This window comes from Leopardus geoffroyi, chromosome D4 (assembly GCF_018350155.1).
Source record: "Leopardus geoffroyi isolate Oge1 chromosome D4, O.geoffroyi_Oge1_pat1.0, whole genome shotgun sequence".
Taxonomy (NCBI): domain Eukaryota; kingdom Metazoa; phylum Chordata; class Mammalia; order Carnivora; family Felidae; genus Leopardus; species Leopardus geoffroyi.
This window is the reverse complement of record NC_059342.1, coordinates 59,027,501-59,047,044: the sequence shown is the minus strand read 5'-3', so window position 1 is coordinate 59,047,044 and position 19,544 is coordinate 59,027,501. Positions and strand designations below refer to the sequence as shown.

General features: G+C 34.6%; 1 protein-coding gene across 4 annotated transcripts in view; it reads right to left on the bottom strand.

The window, feature by feature from the left end:
* The window catches only part of ZCCHC7 (zinc finger CCHC-type containing 7), a 252,664-nt gene that overhangs the window by 12,146 nt on the left and 220,974 nt on the right, over positions 1–19,544 (bottom strand). For all 4 annotated transcript variants that reach the window (XM_045469081.1, XM_045469082.1, XM_045469084.1 and 1 more), the window contains one exon: positions 18,179–18,214. In XM_045469081.1, coding sequence (XP_045325037.1) covers positions 18,179–18,214 — 36 coding nt within the window. The remainder of the gene's footprint in view (positions 1–18,178; positions 18,215–19,544) is intronic.

Genomic DNA, 19,544 nt, shown 5'->3' with positions numbered 1-19,544 from the left:
TGACTACAAATGCTACACAAAATAGAATTTACAATTTCAGCTATTGTCAACTGGGATATGATAACTAACAAAGGTCTTATATTCTCCAATAAAAGAATGTGGTTCATGAATTAAGACAAGCTAAAAGTCGTCAAGCATAGTTTTGACAGGTATGCATACAAGCATGTACCACTCACTCACTCACTCACTCACTGCAGTGGCTCATAAATTTGTTCAGGTATAGAGCGCCAGGAAGACATGAAATTATTAAGCAGAAATTATTTTTCCATCTTTGTGTTACTTGATGTGACACAAAATTGCAACCATGAGTATATATGTGGTTTAAGAGAAAGAAATCAAAGCAAGAGATGTGTCATGGATGTGAAGGCAGAACACATAATGTTTTGAGGAAGAGGTTGTCAAAAGCTACTGGTGGGTTAAATAAGATAAAGACTATGAAATCCACTGGATTAGCAATCAGGAAGTTGCTGGAGACTAGAAACCGTTGTGAGCAGTTTATTTGAGGGGTAGAGATACAAGCCAGACTGTAACGGGTTTATTGTAAGTAGAAAGAACTGAAGAACAAAACACTGACGACTTTTTCAAGATACCAGGTTGTGTATAAGAGAAGGGAAGGGGACAAGTAGAGCAGAACAAGTTCAAGGACGCCTCCATCAGTGATGTTTACCAGAGTGCTGGGCACATGGCATAAGCATATACAAGCATTCTTTCATTAATTTATTCAAAAAATAATTGAGTGCCTAATATATGCCAGATATCTTAGAATAGATTAGGTAACTGAGAAGTCAGACAAAAATCCCTGCTCACATCTCCCACGTTGGAAGACAGATAAACCAACAAAACACACACACACACACACACACACACACAATCGGGTAGTAATAAATGGCACGCAGGCAATTAAAATAGAGTTAAAGGAATGAAAGTCATTGGTGGTGACTTAAATTGCATTTTAGAGAAACTCTCACTGGGATGGTCATTTCTTGTGATAAAAATACCCCCAAGTACGCAATGACTGGGGAACAGCATTCTAGGCCTCAGGCATGGGGACAGGGAATGCAAATCTCGGAGATGCGGGTAAATTTGCCATATTTGAATATCAGAGAAATACCTGTAAATTTGGAAGTGTAGCAGGTGAAGGAAGCGTGGGAGAAGAGGAGGTTCTAAAGATGGAGAGGGACTAGATCGCTTAGGGCTTATCATTCAGAATGGAGAGCACTGGATTTGAGTGGCATGAAAATCCACTCTAAGGCTAATGGTAGGTGCTCAAAAATTAGTCGGTGACTGTAGGCAGAGACTATCACTGATGATAAACAGAATTATCCACCCGCCAAATAATAAACATTCTCCGAAAGACTTATGTTTATAATTTTTCAATGTTTTTTTTTGTGCAAATATATGGTAATTTACTGCTGAGGCAAGATTTCTAGATTCACTGAAGAAAAGAAAATATGCTCACTATGTTTATTCCGCTGGAATAAGAAATTCCATTGGCTCAAATCCTATGAAAAAGGACAAGATGAATCAGGCAGTAATGACTGGGGAGGGAGGGCACAGAAAGAACCAGAACAAGCTGGATATCCAGACACTAGAACTTTGGTATGGATGCAAATAGGAATTTCCTCATAGGAGAACCACTGGTGTCCCCATGGCACTGCTGGCTTTTCCTCAGGAATACAGAACACAGGAAAGCCACACTACTGTACAAGTCTCCAGTGGTTCATTCCCATCGCATCCTCTCAGAGTAAAGGCCACTTTTACTTACTCCTGCCACAGTGCTCCTGATGCTCCTTTCCCCATTTCACCTTCTCGTGTACTAAATTGATTATCATGTCTATTATCTGCCTCCCCATTGCTGGAATGTAAGGTGCACAGGGTAAGAGATCTTTTAGTCCACTCTGTATCCTTATGGCAAGAATCTAGACTAAGTGTTGGTGAACTATGGCCGACAGGACGAATCCAGCTCATTGCCTGTTTTTGTATAGCCCATAGGCAAGAATGCTTTTACATTTAAATGGTTAAAAAAAAAAAAGGATATTTTGCAACACATGAAAATTTTATGAAATTCAAAACTCAGTGTCTGAAAATAAAGTTTTATTGGAACACAGCCAGGCACATCTGTTTACAGGTTATCTAAGGCTGCTACTCTTTTCTTCAATTCCCTACATCACCCAGTGCTTATCAGACATTTCTCCAAAGAAGATATCCAGATGGCCAACAGACACATGAAAAAGATGCTCAACATCACTCATCATCAAGGAAATGCAAATAAAATCTACAAAGAGATAATACCTCACACCTGTCAAAATGGCTATAATCAAAAACATAAGAAGCAACAAGTGTTGGCGAGGATGTAGTGAGAAAGGACTCCTCTTGCACTGCTGGTGGGAATGCAAACTGGTGCAGCCATTGTGGAAAAACTGTATGCAGGTTCCTCAGAAAGGTAAAAATGAAACTACCCTGTGATCCGGTTATCTATGGCTACTTTTCATGCTACAAGAGCAGAGTTATGACAGAGACCATATTGCCTGCCAAGCTGCACTATTTACTACTTGGCTTTTCATAGAAGAAGTTTGCCAATGCCTAAACTAGAACACAGAAAGTACTCAAAAATAGGTGGTGAAAAGTAGATCTTAAAGACTCCAAAATTTTATAGAGTGGACATGAGTTATACAGCCAATAAATGTGTTTAAAGTAAATTCAAACACTGAAAATCTCTGCAATATTAGGATGCAGAGCAAAAGTTTTATGGAATTTCTTTGCATTATTTTATTGCCTAAGTTAGAGGAAATTACAGGTAGTCCTAATGTTGTTCCATCGGCCTGTGTCACTCTGCCCAGATAAACATGGTGCACTCCTTCACCTCCTTCAAGTCTTGGCTCAAAGGTCGTATTAGTAATGCTTTCTTGATCACGTTTTTTAAGTCTGTCAGCTCCCTCCAACTGGTGTTCCCTACCCTACTTCACTGCTGTAAAGAAAAAAACAAAAACAAAACTCCATGTCACTTAGCACATCTCCCATAATATATTTTGCTAGTTTGTTTTGTCTATCCCTCCACTTGCATTCCCAGACAAGAAGGACGTAAGGTGAGGGCAGGGATTTGTCTGTTTTTTGTTCACTGCTATACCCCAGATCCAGGGACAGGGACAGGCATATAGTAAGAGTTCTGTAAATATTAATAGATGAATAATGAGGTAATGCACAGGTAAAGCACATGACCCATAGTAAGCATCCAATGCATTTTAGTTATTGTTAATAATTTGGATGCTTTGGAAAATGATATCAATTGTCTTATGTCATTAAAGGACAATTTTAATGTTTATTTATTTATTTTGAAAGAGAGTACCTACGAGCGGAGGAGGGGCAGAGACAGAGAGGGAGAGAGAGAATCCCAAGCAGGCTGTGTTCACGGCACAGTGAGTGTAGACCTGGAGGCGGGGCTTGATTTCACAAACCCTGAGATCACGACCTGAGCTGAAATCGAGTTGGATGCTCAACCGACTGAGCCACCCAGGCACCCCTAACAGACAATTTTTTAAATTATGCTTTGATATATTAAAAAGTCTGCATGAATTAATACAGCTTCCTAAGCATCTCCCCTACTTCGAATTGAGAGTGTGGTACATACTCTGGCAGAATCAGGAAAGAATTAGTAATATAAAGAGAATAGGAATTCAGTTTTATAGTACCAGAGATAAAGAGATCCTTCTTAATCAAGACTTTGAAAGCATGTTTCATGTTGACACTTACTTTATTTATTTTTTTTTTGACACTTACTTTATTTTGAAAGCATGTTTCATGTTGACACTTACTTTATTTTGAAAGTAATTTCATTCAAAGAGCCTTAAATTTAGCCCCACTGTTCATTTATGCCCCTGGATGAAGTGCAAACATTTGGATGTTCATTCATCTGAATAATGTCACTAGTTAAAAACTTCCATTATTACTAATAAAAATAGCAACAGTATTTATATTGTGCTATGAAATTCTAAACTGTTTCACAATAATTAATTAGTAAATGACACGACAAACACTATCTACATACTCTCATTTTAATAAACTATCATGTACTAGGACTTAATAGGAATGCAATCAGCCTAGATCTTACCTAATTAGAGAACATTTCTGTATTAGAATACAGTACTGAAAACTCAATAATGATTTCCAGTGGACAAGTTCTCATACTGTGATCTAACAAAAATCTTACAGCTATTTAAAGTGTTAGAAATATAAATTTGTGACTACTTCTGCCTTGGAGCATGTCTTTATTTTTAATTAACAGTAAAGGTCCAATTTAACACAGAATATGTCAACTGATTAGCTCTAAGTTCAGGGTTCTGTCATACAGTCTATATTGTGGATGAAAAGTTAAATGTAAGGGAATGAATGTAGTCTTTTAGAACTTTTTTAAAGTTAAACATTTATCTAGAGACTTTGACCCAATGGGTTACCAAGTGAACTATTTATGAAAGCAGTTCTTTTTTTCTTTTTTGTTACAGACATTTAAATAATCTATATTTGTAGGGTGATATCTTGGAGATTACTTTACTATCAATATATAGAAGTAATAACCTGGTAGATAGCATTACCTATGAAAGGTCCATCCCATCTGCTATTCTTGCTGAAAGCTTTTCATGCACCAGTAAACTCAGTAAATATCAGAAGATAAAGCATAAGCCTACCACGCCACGGATTTACTCCTAATGTCTCCTCAAAGTGCAGCCCGATGCAACGATTACAAATGATTTTCTTCTAATGTCATTTTACATAACCCTTTTTTCTGCATGAGTAGTTAGTGCGGAATGAATGAATGAATGCCATTAAAACAGTTAATCATTATCTGGGACACTGGCCTTACTCCCTTCACAACTAGGAATCTCCATGACAAAGGCCAAGAGATCAAAACGCCAGAGCTGCCTCAGTGTCCTATTTCCAACAGTAATTTTTTATGCAAATGAACCTGCTGGGCATCTCCCTCTGTGACCTTGAGCTGCCCTTATCTAAACTGACTTTGATCCAATGAGGGTTTGCATCTAGTTGAAGCTCATTACTATATAGGATATGCAATCAATTTCACTAATTAAAGGGAATTTTCTACTCTTGTGAATGCAAAATGGACTTATTTTTATAATTACACATATGCTTAAAGACTATATGTTTTTATTAATCCAATTTGTTACATGAACATATATTAAAAAGCAAATACATTAAGTACTTGGGGTAAATGTATTCATGACCAAATGTAACGTTTAATACTGAGCTTAGCTCCAGTCTTTCTGGACAAGTCACATTTGTTCATAGACCTCTTAAATCGATATGCTTTTCATGCTTGAGAACGACCCAATTCTTTGAAAATATTTCCAAATCAAATTATTCTTTCTAATAGCACAAGCCTCCCCCCGCCACCCCAATATTCATGTAATAAAAAAAAAAATCCAACCCAAGTATTAAATAGTATTTCCCAAGAAAATGTTACCCCAAATGTTAGGTCATCATGGTCAAAGTCCATTGGTTGAAGTGACCAATGGCATGAATTTAACAGCTGAGCAGAAAAGTTTCAACTTAAAATATATATTTTTTCCTCTTTAAAGATATTATTTTTATTGCTTACTCTAGAGATCAGATACAGTTTTTTAAGTATTTTATTTAGTTTCATAAAGAGTATGCAGGGAAAAGAGAATGAATGCCCTCCCTTTCCTTTAGTATTGTTTACAATATAAATTCCAGTGAAATGTAACTGGTAGGTATTTAAGATTTTAAAATCAAATCTGGGGCCTAAAGGAATGCAAGTAAGAAATGTAAAAGTTAGGCAAATAGTTGTGTAGTGAACTGAACTAAAGCTGAGTCTGTGGCAAGGCAAAAATGATGATCCCAAGATCCCAAGATATGACCAAAGATACAAAGGTCCTGTCCTCCCTTGTCAGTGTTTTTCTGGGGCGAGTCCTCACACCTGCAGACGAGGACATTAGGTCTGTTCCAACCACGGTTTGGGACAAAGTCTTCCATTTGTAGACGATTCTGGCAAACAGTCACGGTATTACTTTTGACGAATACTGGGAGGAGTTTTCTCCCTAAACTAAAGGTTTCGAAATTATTTTAAAACAAAGCTTCCTTCATAAAGTTTTTTAAGCTTTCTTTTTTTTTCCCCCAGGGAAAAAAAAATTCAATTGTATTCCAGAGGACATTGCTACTAATTTCCCCTACATCCTAAAAATGCCATTAAAAGTACCATATATAATGATACACCTATATCTTTTATGTGTTAAAAAAAAAACTATGTCATGTACCCAACAGACTCCCAATCCATTGGGTAATTCCTTAATTAGGCAGATTTTTGAAACATGTATTATGTACACAACAGACCGGAACGTCTCCTTTGGAGCATTTTCTAGTCTATCGGGTGATTACATCATTAAGCCACACATGCTACGTAGAAAAAAATCCTTATGAAAATTCATGAAAAAATGTACAGCACATCATTAGCATGCAGCAGACGTGTATGCTTTTGATATTTTCTCTGTTAAAAAAAAACTACATGAAATAATTAGTCCAGGTCATGAAAACATGAGAAAGGTACCAGACACTGGTGAAAATGAAAATTGCAAAAAATTGCATCTCTCATGGTTTAGCTGAGAGTAATTTGCTTTATTGGAAAATGGATTCTAAAACAGTGTTCATTTGAACTACAGCAGAATGAAAAGTGTTGCTTTATTGATTTGATATTTTCTATACACATCTAACTTCCTCCTTACACCTCTTTCAGATACTAAGTTTTACAAACCAATGGGTCGAAGGTTGCAAATGACCAGTGGTAAGACCATTGATTATTCAAGGCCTTTCAGTACTGTGTGTTTGTATACGTGTATCTTCATTTTATGTAACCAAGAGTATAAGGGATTGCCTGAGTGTATCTTTTTCACTAAGTTGAGACTATACTAAAGGAATACAAAGAGAGGTAAATTGTTGGTAACTCTCAATACTGAAAAGATGGTATATATTCACAACATTAAGCATTAGGCAAAAGTCTAAAAGGGATATATATGAAGACTAAAATAAATGAAGCACAGGTTTCATAAAAAGAAGCTATTAAACTTATTTATCACTTTTCTTTCTGTAAATGAGATCCCACCCTACATTTCCCCCTACCCCCCCCCCGAAAAAAAAAAACCAACAACAAAAAAAGAAAACCTCAGTAAGCAGAGAACAATGAGCATATGCAAGACAGTAAGGATCACAGTAATTCACTCCCTGAATGCTCCAAATCTTCATGGCTTAAAAAGCATCCCAATTTTCTCCAAAGGTAGTGGCATTTATTCACTGGGCCATAGCTAATTTTACATGGAATGCAAAAATGTTAGTTTAAGTTTAATTTACCACCCTATTTAAATATTTCCAATGTAGCTCTCAAACTGCAGGGCTATCCCTCCGTCTATTTTAATTTTAAAGTAAGTTAGCAAAGGCTTCCTTCTTAATCCCCAGGGACTACCTACACAGTGACACGAACGCGCAAATTTATGACAGCAACATAAATGCTCTTCTGAAGTAATGTGCAACATTAAGTGAAAATCGTTTCCTGGAAAGATATTATAGGTATCTATATTTTATTTGCCATCTTAAACATATCTGGGTCTTTATGGCCTTATTTTAAAAATGTATTTCCTTTTTATATTTCCTGGTGCAAATGGACTGCATAAATAAGCAATGTGCTATGAGGCTTCAGACCAGCCGATAAAACCTTTCAATTTTCATGCCAGCTTCTTCTTTTGTAATTCAAATCCGCCTGGAAACTGGCAGCTCTGAAAACTGAAACAAGCGCTGCCACAAATACCTTGTAATGCTATCGACCTTGTCTGCCCGTGCAGTGAGAGCGGGGGCCGCGGATGTGTCTGCAGCCATCCAGATAACACAACTCATTTTTGGGGGGGGGGGGGGGAGGGTGGGGATAACAGGAGCCAGCCCCAGACTGTGCACCAAAAGCAGTCATTACCAGGCGCGCTGGAGAATAAGTCTCTTCAAAATACACAGTGCATTTAAAAACCACATATGAGGCTGAGCCACTGCTGTCATTACCAATTTTAATTTCGCTCCTTCAGTTTGCCAGCCAGATAAACTCTTTAGTGCTGTTTTTTAATCTATTTGCCACATTTTAGGTTTAAGATTATAGTAATATGGACAGGAGAAGGAATCACTTTTAGGGGAAATAAAGAAATAGATCCGCTTATCGGCGCCCATCAGAAAGTTCATTAATCAGCCAGGCTTTGTGCCCTCTAAATTGAAAGGTTAAATAATCCTCTCAGGAATATTTCTCGGCCCCTCCGCCAATTGTCCGGAGAGGAGCTGCCATTCATAGCACGCGGGATCGGTGACAGGGTATCTTACCACTGTTTGGACCCCAAACAATGATGGACAAATGGCCTGGTTTACAAAGAACCTTTTAGTACGCGGATGGAAAAGGGACCACAAGCTTTGAAGCAGGGTGGAGGGATGAGGAGGGTGTGAAGACAGGATGTGGGGGAAGGGACAGAAAAGAACACACACATGTGTGAATCCATGGATACTTCATCTGAAGGTTTATTGGGGTAGACTATAAAACATAGAAACCACATTAGTATATATCTTCCAACCATACGAACTACTTAACATATTCAAATTTGCTTATATATTTTGCATATAATGGTATATAAACCATCACCAGAAAACTGTAGAATAATAGAACTATAGCTCTGTTATATTTATTAGCTACAACACAGAGGATTCAAATAAACACCAGTATTTTCATTTTTACCATAACTTCACATGACTCACAACACACAGCATTCCCCCTCCCCATCCAAACCCGCTTATTCATGTGAAATACTCTTAACCGACAGTCACAAAGGCAGAGAACTCCACAGCTGGAAGGACCTGTCTAAAGAGGGGGAAAGTAATGCTTTTTTTGCTTTTACAATATGCCCTATCTTAGCTCCTGCTTGTCTTTAAAATAAAGAACAACAGGGAATAGGAACGCTCTTTGCAAGAATACAAATCACAGGCGTTGAGAAGATGCTTAATTTTGTGTTGTCTTTTTTGCTGGACCTGTTGAGAATAAAAACAGTGTAGAAGTGGTGGAGCTCTTACACCTCCACATCTTGCTGTGAAATCAGGCTCGTTTCTGGCATCAGTCATGTGAAGGCATGAGGCAGTTTTATCTGAAGTACAAAAAAACTGATATGCTATTTTCACCTGATTAACATAAACCCTCTACCCCTAGAGAACTGGTTTACGTGTGAGTGGGAATTACTTGATTTCATATTAAAATCAATATATATATAAAAAAGAAAAAGATTTATATAATTTCATTTGCTTATGATAGATGGCTATATTCAGATGACACTGAAGTTACCATTTAAGAACTGAATGTTTACTAATGTATATAGTTAGATCATATATTTTTCAAAATCAGTATTTCTTTACATGGCACAAATTTTATATAGTCATTTTCATTAGGAGAAGAAGTAGCCTAAACATCTTTTGTGACCTACTTCTTAAATGTCTTTATAATGATTTTTTTGAGCAAATCGAATTTAAAAAAAAAGTTTGCTATACTTAAACATTACTTACATTTCTAGAAAGGACGAGGATAAATAATTAGAAAATGAAAAGCGAGGTAAATAATTTTGTTAACAAAAGACAGTGCTTGTGAGTATTTTAACTTCAGTAATTATAAAAAGGAAACATTTTTAGGAGACAGAAAGTAAAGAGGTCATTATGAATCTCCTCATTTTAGGTAAACAATAGTCTTCTCAAAAGACATTACAATAGTCTGAGTTTGGGCTATTAGCCCAGAGGTCATCTCTACAGGTGCGAGGCGTCTATGGGTTTGCTTTATTGGAGCTCACACAGTGTTGAATATGGGCTATGTGCTAAGTATTGTGCCAAGTACTTTACACTTATTGACTCATTACATACTTACAACAAGAAGGCACCATTCCCATTTTTCAGATGAAGAAACCAAGGATCTTAGAAGCCAAATATTTTAACTAGGTTTGACTATCTATCTAGTAAATCAAAGAGACAGAATTTGAGCCAATGTCTGATCTCAAAGCTGGCATTCTTTTCTCTGTAATAAACATTCCCTAGTAATTTCCTCTGAATGAGTTTGCCCTCCAAATCAATTTTACTGCATGTTTCTTAAGGACTTTAGTAAACAAGGAGGAAATGTGGTATAGTTATAAATAAAGGAAATGGGAGAGATCCAAGAAAGATAAATTTGAGATTTTACTGTATGAGCAAAATTAATAAATGATCCAAAATTTAGTTCCCCTAAGTGAAAAGAAATGTGGGGGTAATCCACAAATACGTGTAAAGAACAGTATTTATATAAAATTGGCATTTATAGAGATGGGTATATTACAAAGTTATAAAGATGACCTCATAATCCATATAATAGATTTGATTTCATATGACTTTTGAAAAAAGGAATGAAACTAATGTGGTAGCTGGGGTGCCTGGGTGGTTCAGTTGGTTAAGCCTCCAACTCTTGATTTTGGCTTATGTCATGATTTCATGGTTCATGGGCTTGAACCCTGCGTCGGGCCGTAGTGCAGAGCGTACTTGGGATTCTCTCTCCCCCTCACTCTGCCCCTCTCTCACTCACACATGCTCTCTCTCTCTCTCAAAATAAATAAATAAACTAAAAAAAAGAAAAAAGAAGGGATGCCTTGGTGGCTCAGTCAGTTGAGCATCTGACTTCGGCTCAGGTCATGATCTCACAGTTCATGGGTTTGAGCCCCGCATGGGGCTCTGTGCTGACAGCTCAGAGCCTAGAGCCTGCTTCAGATTCTGTCTCTCTTTCTCTCTCTCTCTCTCTCTGCTCCTCCCCCACTTGTGTCCTCTCAAAAATAAATTAAAAAATAAAAAAAATAATTTGGTAGCTTTATTACCATTTGACACACACACATGAATTCTTTTTACAAAGCTAGCAGGGATTTCTGAACATTCCCATGGAAAAACTCCTATTTGAAATGTGATCTACCAGTATACTGGCATATCAATTAAGGCAAAGGCCTATATTAATTCCAAAGATACTAAAAAATTTTTTGATCAAAGGGTCTCTAAACATGTGGCATTTTTCTTCATATAATATTTTTGGTATTTCCAAAAAACTAAGGACGTTGGCCCTAAATGACCATTGCTGAGTTCAAAATAGTTGAAAAAAAATTACAAATGTACAAAAACATAACTCCCATGACTTTCTTGTATGTGGAGATCAAATGGCAAATGAATTTCAAGTCTAAAATCTGACTGATTTTATCAATAGTTCATTAACTTTTAGTCATTTAAGAGATTTTGCTTTTAAAATCTTAAACTTAATTCAATTTAAGATTACTAATACAGTTTACACTGTAACAGAAAATACAACACTAGTTCAGAGAGACTATTCATATCAACAAGTCAAGGGATTCTTTCAGGAGTCTTTTCCTGAGGATTATTCAAATGATTGACCAAAACCCTTAAAGGTTATGGTTGATCATGACTGTGAGTAACTAAGTGATTCCTAAATACTTAAGACCTGTTAGGAATTACTGTAATCTACCATGTCATTTACATGCATGACTACTAGAAGGAAAGTTTAATACAAATATTATTGGTCCAGTATGCTTTATCTACTTTTATTCTTGCACTGGAATGTCCAGAGAAGATTATGATAAACTCAATCAGTTGGAATATATTTATTTAAGGAATGACATGAATCACCTGATCAAAATACACATGAAAAAGAATCACTTAAATATACTAAAAGTATTCTACATACTACTTCTACTCTCTTTATGTATGGTTAACGTGACCAAGAATAGGCATCATTTAACATTCCAGATTTTTAAACTACAACTTACTACATAGTCAGATACTATACAGTATTAAACTGCAGTTTGAAAATTTTCAGGCTACCTGTTTATATTCATTTTTGTTATAACAGGGGCACTATTTAAAAGTGTAGAGTTGTGAGTGAAAAACAACAACAGTTTTATTTGGGATTAAATGAATAATGTATGTGTTCCTCAAGAAGACTAGGCTTTAAAAATGTTATATATATTAAAAATATAAATATTTACAAATAGAATTTAATCACTACAGAATTTAAGTATCAATTTAAGTATCAAAAAGGTGAACATACCTAGGGAAGAGAGAAAAGGGTAGTAAAAAGTTCAAATGTAATTTATATCTTTTTATCATCCTCAGGAGAAACATTTGCTAACAGAAAAGAAAAGGAAGACCGTAATGAGTATTCCCTTAAATTTTTAAAACAGAAGTAACACTTGAAGCCCATGTTGTAAATATGTAAGTCCTAAATATAGTGAATGGTCTTTGCCCCCAGCTACTAAAGGCAGACAAAAAGGCACAGGGACTGTCAAATGAGAAAAGTTAGTTGTTATAGTAGAGCTTCAGTTTCAATCAGTTTATTACTGAACAACATGTGCTACCAAGAAAATGAGCAGAAATGATGAGGGGTTATTTGGACATATCTTCAGATATTTAGATGGCAAAAACACAGCTGCATCTAGGCCAAAACATTTTTATAATGAATCTTTTAAAAATTGTGTGAATGCTGCATACTTTTCATTGCCTGATTACCTGAAATACTTATATTTAAAACAGAACTAATGTTATAAAACACTTGATAATAAAAATATTAACACAGGAAAAAAAACATACTCAAAATACGCCATATTGATTTCTCATTTAAAACAAATTAATGTTTGCATTAAAACATTGATAAAATAAGTTGGAAATTTTCTCTGAAGGGGATGACACCTCAGTATTTCTTAGAAAAGAAGAAAGTATGAAGGTTTTCCTATGTGCTTCAATAAATACAAATAAATTTAATATCTAAATCTAAATTTTATTCTATTCCCATTTATAAATAAGTTTGTGTACATACCATCTCTAAATTTCTGAGGATAACACTGTGAGAGGAAAAATAACATGTGCATTTGTAATTCACAGTGTTCACTTTTTCCCCCTCTTCCTTTTACAGAAGCTTTAGAAAATTGCTTTTTGATGATTTAGCAAATTATATTTATTTTTAAATGAATCTCATTTATTGAAATTGATAATTCCAGGTTTCATTTGCTTTGAAATTGCATTTTCCAATTGCTTCCAATGATAAGTTCTAGAAAAATGTGGTCCAGCATGACACTGAAATAAAGACTTAAAAATAAAACTCAGGTGACCTACTCTGTAAGTGTAGTAATTACATTTATAGTAAATTCTAAACATGGTAAGATTGAAGTAAAAAAATTGCTAGCTAAATGTTGACACTGAATTCTTTAGAGAACAAGTTGAGTACTTAAATAAATATAAAAGTATTCACATACATTTTCCATCTGAAAAATATTTTACAATTTTAGTCACAGTTCAAACGTATCTTCTATCTCTGTCACCATATATGAAGTATTAGAAAACAGTCATCAGTGCTCATTCAGAAATTCTTTTTATTCAGATGCCAAGTAACTTGAAACATAAAGCGGTCTGATATATTTTATAGTAAGTACTACAATGAGAAGGCAGCCCCGAGGTACTACAAAACAGTCCTGTTCCTTCTGAATCATCAGAGCATGATTACACTCACCTCAGCAGCATTTCAGTGTTAAGGACATTTTTAATGAAAACTAAATCTCTGAAAATTTGACAGAGATGTAATATCTCAATAGCAACACTTAACCAATCAAAACACTGAAACAGCAACACCAGCTACAGAGGGGGGAACCCCTAGAGTTTAAACAAGGGTGCTCCTGGTTCTTGAGGCAATTGGCAAACTGAATTGAACTAGCAAAGAGCTTCCAAAATGAATTTGCAAAGTGTTAGTTTATGATAATCTGTATGCCAGGCCTCAAGATATGGTACGAGAAAAAAAAAAAAAAAGTTGATTTAAATAATTCTAAAACAGAGTGAGGCCTGTTTAAGAACTTACTCTTCTATGGAGTTCTTCTAACACTTTAAAATACAACGTGTAACCAGTTCTATTTTCTTAAGCACACACATGAAAAAAGACATGTCACTTGGTATCTACTGTGGATGGGGTTCTTGCGGGTGTTGCGGTTCTGCTCATGTAGCCAAAGAGCTCCCAGAAAGAGGTGTAGGACTCCCAACATGTATTCAATTAAGAGAGAAAGAGGGACTTTTTTCCCCCCACAAAAAGAAAAGATTCTGGCTTGAGGCTGACTTTTGGAAACTTTGTATTTTTAAAAACCCACTTTAGTTTTAGGCAGTTAGAAAACTGTTACCCCTCCTATCTTCATCACAATTCTAGGATAAAGACTTTTGGATAACTATAGCCTCACAACCAAATCCCACTTTATTATTCCTTCCTTTTGGACTACAAAACATCGCTCTAAAGTTAAATTTAAATCTGTTCACATTTAGGGTTACTTACTTTAGAGTAACATTCTTGTTTAGTGTAAAACTCTCATTTCCATAATGTGAAAACCCAGAAAACACATTTTTAAAGTAATGTTTCCAGGTAAGGAGAGAAAACTGAGTGGTAAGATGAAACAATATTGTTAATTATGGTCCACACTCTGACACTCAACTGGTTCAGGTAAGACAGTATCGATTACTAGTAAACTCTGGTCACAGGCTTTTTCCTAGGCTAGACAGGAAGGCAAGGAAACCATACTCCTTACGGTTTCCCTGACAGCAAGCATTTTACTTTTTGAAGTGAAGTCTAGGCATTTGAAACACTATATATAAAGAAACCATTTAAAAGGTAATTCTTCCAAAAAGGTTACATTTGCTTCCTATTTAAACTTTTAGTTAAAGTAAAAGGTGGTAGGTTGTAACATTTTAACAATGCACACAAAGCAATCCAGGCACAAAATTAAACATAAAAGATGCATTGTCCTTTTTGATTCTTAACACACACACAGCCCCCAGATAGCAAACTCCTGGTTACTTTTTTAAAGTAAGTAGATTAAAAACAAGATTAACAAAATGTCCAAAGCATGTCAAATTATAGCCTCTACTAGTTAAAAATTCTGTTGGTTGTAAAACTCTGTTGGTGGCCATTTTGGCCTAGGATTTTTAATATAAATGAAACTAGAAATGACAGGGAATGGGGGAAGGGGCTTTCCTTCTTGAATAAAGACGGAAATTTTTATCTAGAATGAGTTATCTGAAACACGAAAAAGAATATTCAAAGTCAGGCTTTACCAAAACCTGAAAATATAACAGAAAGTAAAATACAAGAACAATGCTATAGTATTGAAGATTTAAGAAACGTTATAAACATTTCTGAAGGAGGTAAATACATAAACTAATTGGGGAAATTATTTAATTGCTAAATAAAATCATAGATTTTTCTTTTTCCTATGCAGAGCTCCAAAGTGATCATCTAAAGTCATTAAATTACATGACAATTTTATAGCCATAGCCAAATTAGTTGTTATGCATGCACACACATTCACACACACACATCTATTTATCTATATAATATCTTTTTATTAGAGTTTTACTGGCATGTACCCTTTAGAATGATGGTCTTAGTTTTGTTTTTTTTTTGTTTTTTTTTTTTTAATGTAGTGAAGTCCAGTCAAGTTTGGCTAAAAAGCTGTTCTATTCAGATACAAGTTGTTAAGGAAACTTTATTTCATATCATTTAATTGCTGAAAATAGTGAACATTTTCTCTTCTTTAACTTTAACTTACTTTTAGAATGTGTTTTAAGAAATTTATGATTTGGAACATTTTGCAAGTCCACTTACACCATTCAGCTTCACCACCACTGTTGTGTATTTGAGAAATAACACTCTATTTAACCTATAAACTTTTTTTTTTTTTTAAAGAAAGAGAGCAATTCCCAAATAGACCTTAAACTACAGTTGTTAAACTTGAGGCTGTGTAAATGTCCTTCCAGTCTTACTGATAAAAACCAGATAAAAGTAACTGAAAAGTTCTCATTTTCAAACTGGATATACTAATCAATTTATTCCCCCCAAAGCACAGTTTATTTTGGGTAAGAAATGGACATTTTGGGTTAGAAAAACAAATGGATCAATGATTCAATGCAGAAATTTCCAGAGTTTTAGGAAGAGTGGTTTAAAGGAATGTACAGTGGCAATTCTAACCTAGGCTTCATTACTTGGTCATTGCTGAGTGATGCCACATTCACATGTGAGGGCTACTATAAGTCAATAGATGGCAGTCCATCGCCTAGTAAAAGAGCTGAAGATGACTAAACTCACCATGCATCCTGCTTTTATTCAAGATTAAATACTGCTTAATTACACACATTTGGATTTGCCTATCTACATAATTATTTAACTTTTATTCTAGATGAAAATTGATACTGATATATACATGTTTATAAGTGTACTAGCTTAGCGTGTATATTTGCATAGTAAACTAATTCTAAATTACCAATTACTAACTTCAACTTGATAATTATAAATTGTGATAGTTACCTTCAATATTATTTTGAAAACTAATCAGAATTCCAGATTGAGAAAAATGGATTTTTCAAAATAATTTTGTTATACCTATAAATAGAATATATTGTAACTCTCTAAAAGAGAAATTTATTTTGTTTTCATTTATTTTTCCCAACTATTCTCTTTACAATTTATGTTTTTCAAATGCTATACTATTAAACAAACCTTCAAATACTTGTTATACTAAATACCAATTTCTATTCTTCTATGACAGCTATATTAAAGAATATAGGTGCAAGTAATGAAAACAGTGGCTTTAAAATAGTACTTCCCACATGTCAAGTTTTCAAGACTGGAATTCTCTAACTTAGGGGAAAAGGGAAAAGAAACAGTGTCAAATCCATTAGGCTATAATTTAATAAAAATACTGATTAAAAAAACTGCTATATAATTACAAAAAGTGACTATCATTTTGAAAAATATATGATTGGATTTCAATCAAGTTTAGGCTATAAGGATTTCACCATAGTATGTTAGGATAAAAAAATTGCTATATAAGTATAAATACAATGTATCCATAAGAGTTACACCTAGAACATATATGTGTAACATATATAGGGGGATACATGTGTGTGCGCGCGTGCGTGTGTATTTTGGTATAACACTAAATATTTTCATAAAACCCAATTTGGGACTGAAGGACAGTTGAGGAATTACAGCTTTCTACTGAGAATCTTTACATAAATTGAATAGTGATAACAATATGAAAACAAACCATCGGGCATTGTTCATTGCTTCTTGGGCCTGTGACAGTCTTATTGGTAGTCTGAGTCACTGCTTGGTTTACTTTTTATTTCTACAAGGGGAGAGCAGTAAGAAGACATGTTTTGTAAAAACTTCGTCCTATTTTTACTAACTGTCTTCCTATAACCAAACCCTCTTAATACGTTAAACCTTAAGGAAGAGCTTTTATAATACTGTTGCAACTGCAGAACTACAAGAATACTTTTTATTATCGCATCTTGCGCAGTATAACACATTCAATATATTAAAAAATGACTACTATGGTGAATTATTGAAATTATTGAAGCTGAATATTAAAAATAAACTGACTTCATAATATTGAGCCCTAGCCAATTGATTCCATAGTAAATTATGTTTTCTACTTCTACTTAGCCTAAATTCACAATAAAAGGAAACCAGAGAATTGAATAACTTGAATGGTATTAAGCAGATGTTTATACACTTTGAATAAGTCAAGAGGAGCTTAAGGATATGACAGTTGAATTGTTCTATGCAAAAGATACACTAAGCTTTTCTTAGCTTCATTAAAAAAAATATGTGCAAAAATTTCAATAAAGCCAGAAAAATGATTATGGAAGATATGATGGACTGTATGCTTAGGGACCGTAGATAATACAACACTTTAAAGACACTGGATTACTATTATTTTTTATGGCTCCTAGCATACTTTTTCCCTTTAATTTCATGAGTGTAGTGTAGGAAGACGGAGAAATACCATGATGTAATCATTAAATGATGTGAGTAATAAAAAACAAACTCTTTTCAGAACAGGAAGATATAGAACAGAGCAGTGGGCAGGGAAGAAGAGAAAAAGTATATTATTGCTTTCTCAGTGCAAAAACTCTTGGATGTTTATTATCTTCCAGTAGAAGATGCTTGTCTATATTTTATGGTCAGCAGTTCAGAGAAGGATAAATAGGCTAGGTCTTGGGGAAAATAAAAAAAAAAAAAGGTGTTTCTACTCACCGTTAGGTGATACTGCCTCCAGATTTCTGGGCAAGCCTGGAAAATAAAAATATTGATCAGCTGGGAGCATGAAACAAGGTACTTTACAGCCTGTTGGTTTTGGCATAACCCAGCATCCACCGGTGTCGGTCACAGGAAAATAAGAAGCTTAACAGAAAGGGTCTGCATTTCAGCTTCAAAAACCTGGCTAGACAGTTTAATTGAATTTTACACTGGTTTAACACACTCCCTGCCATTGTCAGAAAGCCAGTAACAAAGTTTTCTCTCTCTTTTTTTCTTTTCAGGTTAGAAGTTTTGGGCACTAAGATGTGATTAAGAGCCATAACTCAGTTAAACTGATAAATGAACAGCAGTGGTCAAAATCAGTAAGAATCACTAAATACACTTTTTAAAAGAACATTTTGAACCTTGGTAGTATGATTTAAAAAAAAAAAAACAATTTAATAGCAACGGCTTTAAAGAAGCCTTTGCTGTGGTTATATATTTCTGATGTCTGTTGCCATCTTTTTACCTAATCATTGGCTGCTAACCTATGAAATAGGGTAAAGAGAGAATTACACCAAAACTAAACTAAAAACAACCTCAATCTAAAGTCCATGCCTTTTCCCTTAAAAGCTGTCTCCTCCATCTGTACATTTATAGGCAAATCACTTTAAAAAACCAATAAAACCTCAATAACTTTGTAAAAGAATAGGTAACAAAACAAAAACAACCACAAGCAATAGCAGCAGCAACAACAAACACCAGTTAGGAGGCATTTTCTTATGGACACAAATACAAATCCTCTTTCCTTATACTTAAATTACGACTCTGCTAAGGAAACACTTTTCTAACCAAGTTCTTATATTTTCTTGGTCTGCTGTCTTCTGAGAAAAAGAACAGCTGATGACAGGAAGTATTTTTTATAATTATATTACAGCAACAATTTAAATATATTAAACCACCAAGCTAAGTAAATGACAATTCTTAAAGTAAATGTGATATAGCTTTTGTTTTAATATGTGTATCTACATACATATGCATGTATATACACACACATATGCATGCCTAAAATTAGAATGAGTTGAGTCTTTCTTAAACCTTTATCATCTTTGACTTATACCTTGAACAAGTCTTTACCTGATTTGTCATTCCTCTTTCGTTTATTTTTCAGGCTAGTGATAAAACTAATGAAGATAACTCATATAATCTAAAAATATTATGGGTGTGGAAATAATTCAGAAAATAATTTTTGAATGGCAAAACCTCTTCTGATTATATCATCATAAGTGATTAGACAAAAAAAGAAAGTTCTAACCATGCTGAAAATTTTATCCATCATGTATTTTAACTATCCTATGTCCTTTTCTAAAGAAAGGACATACCT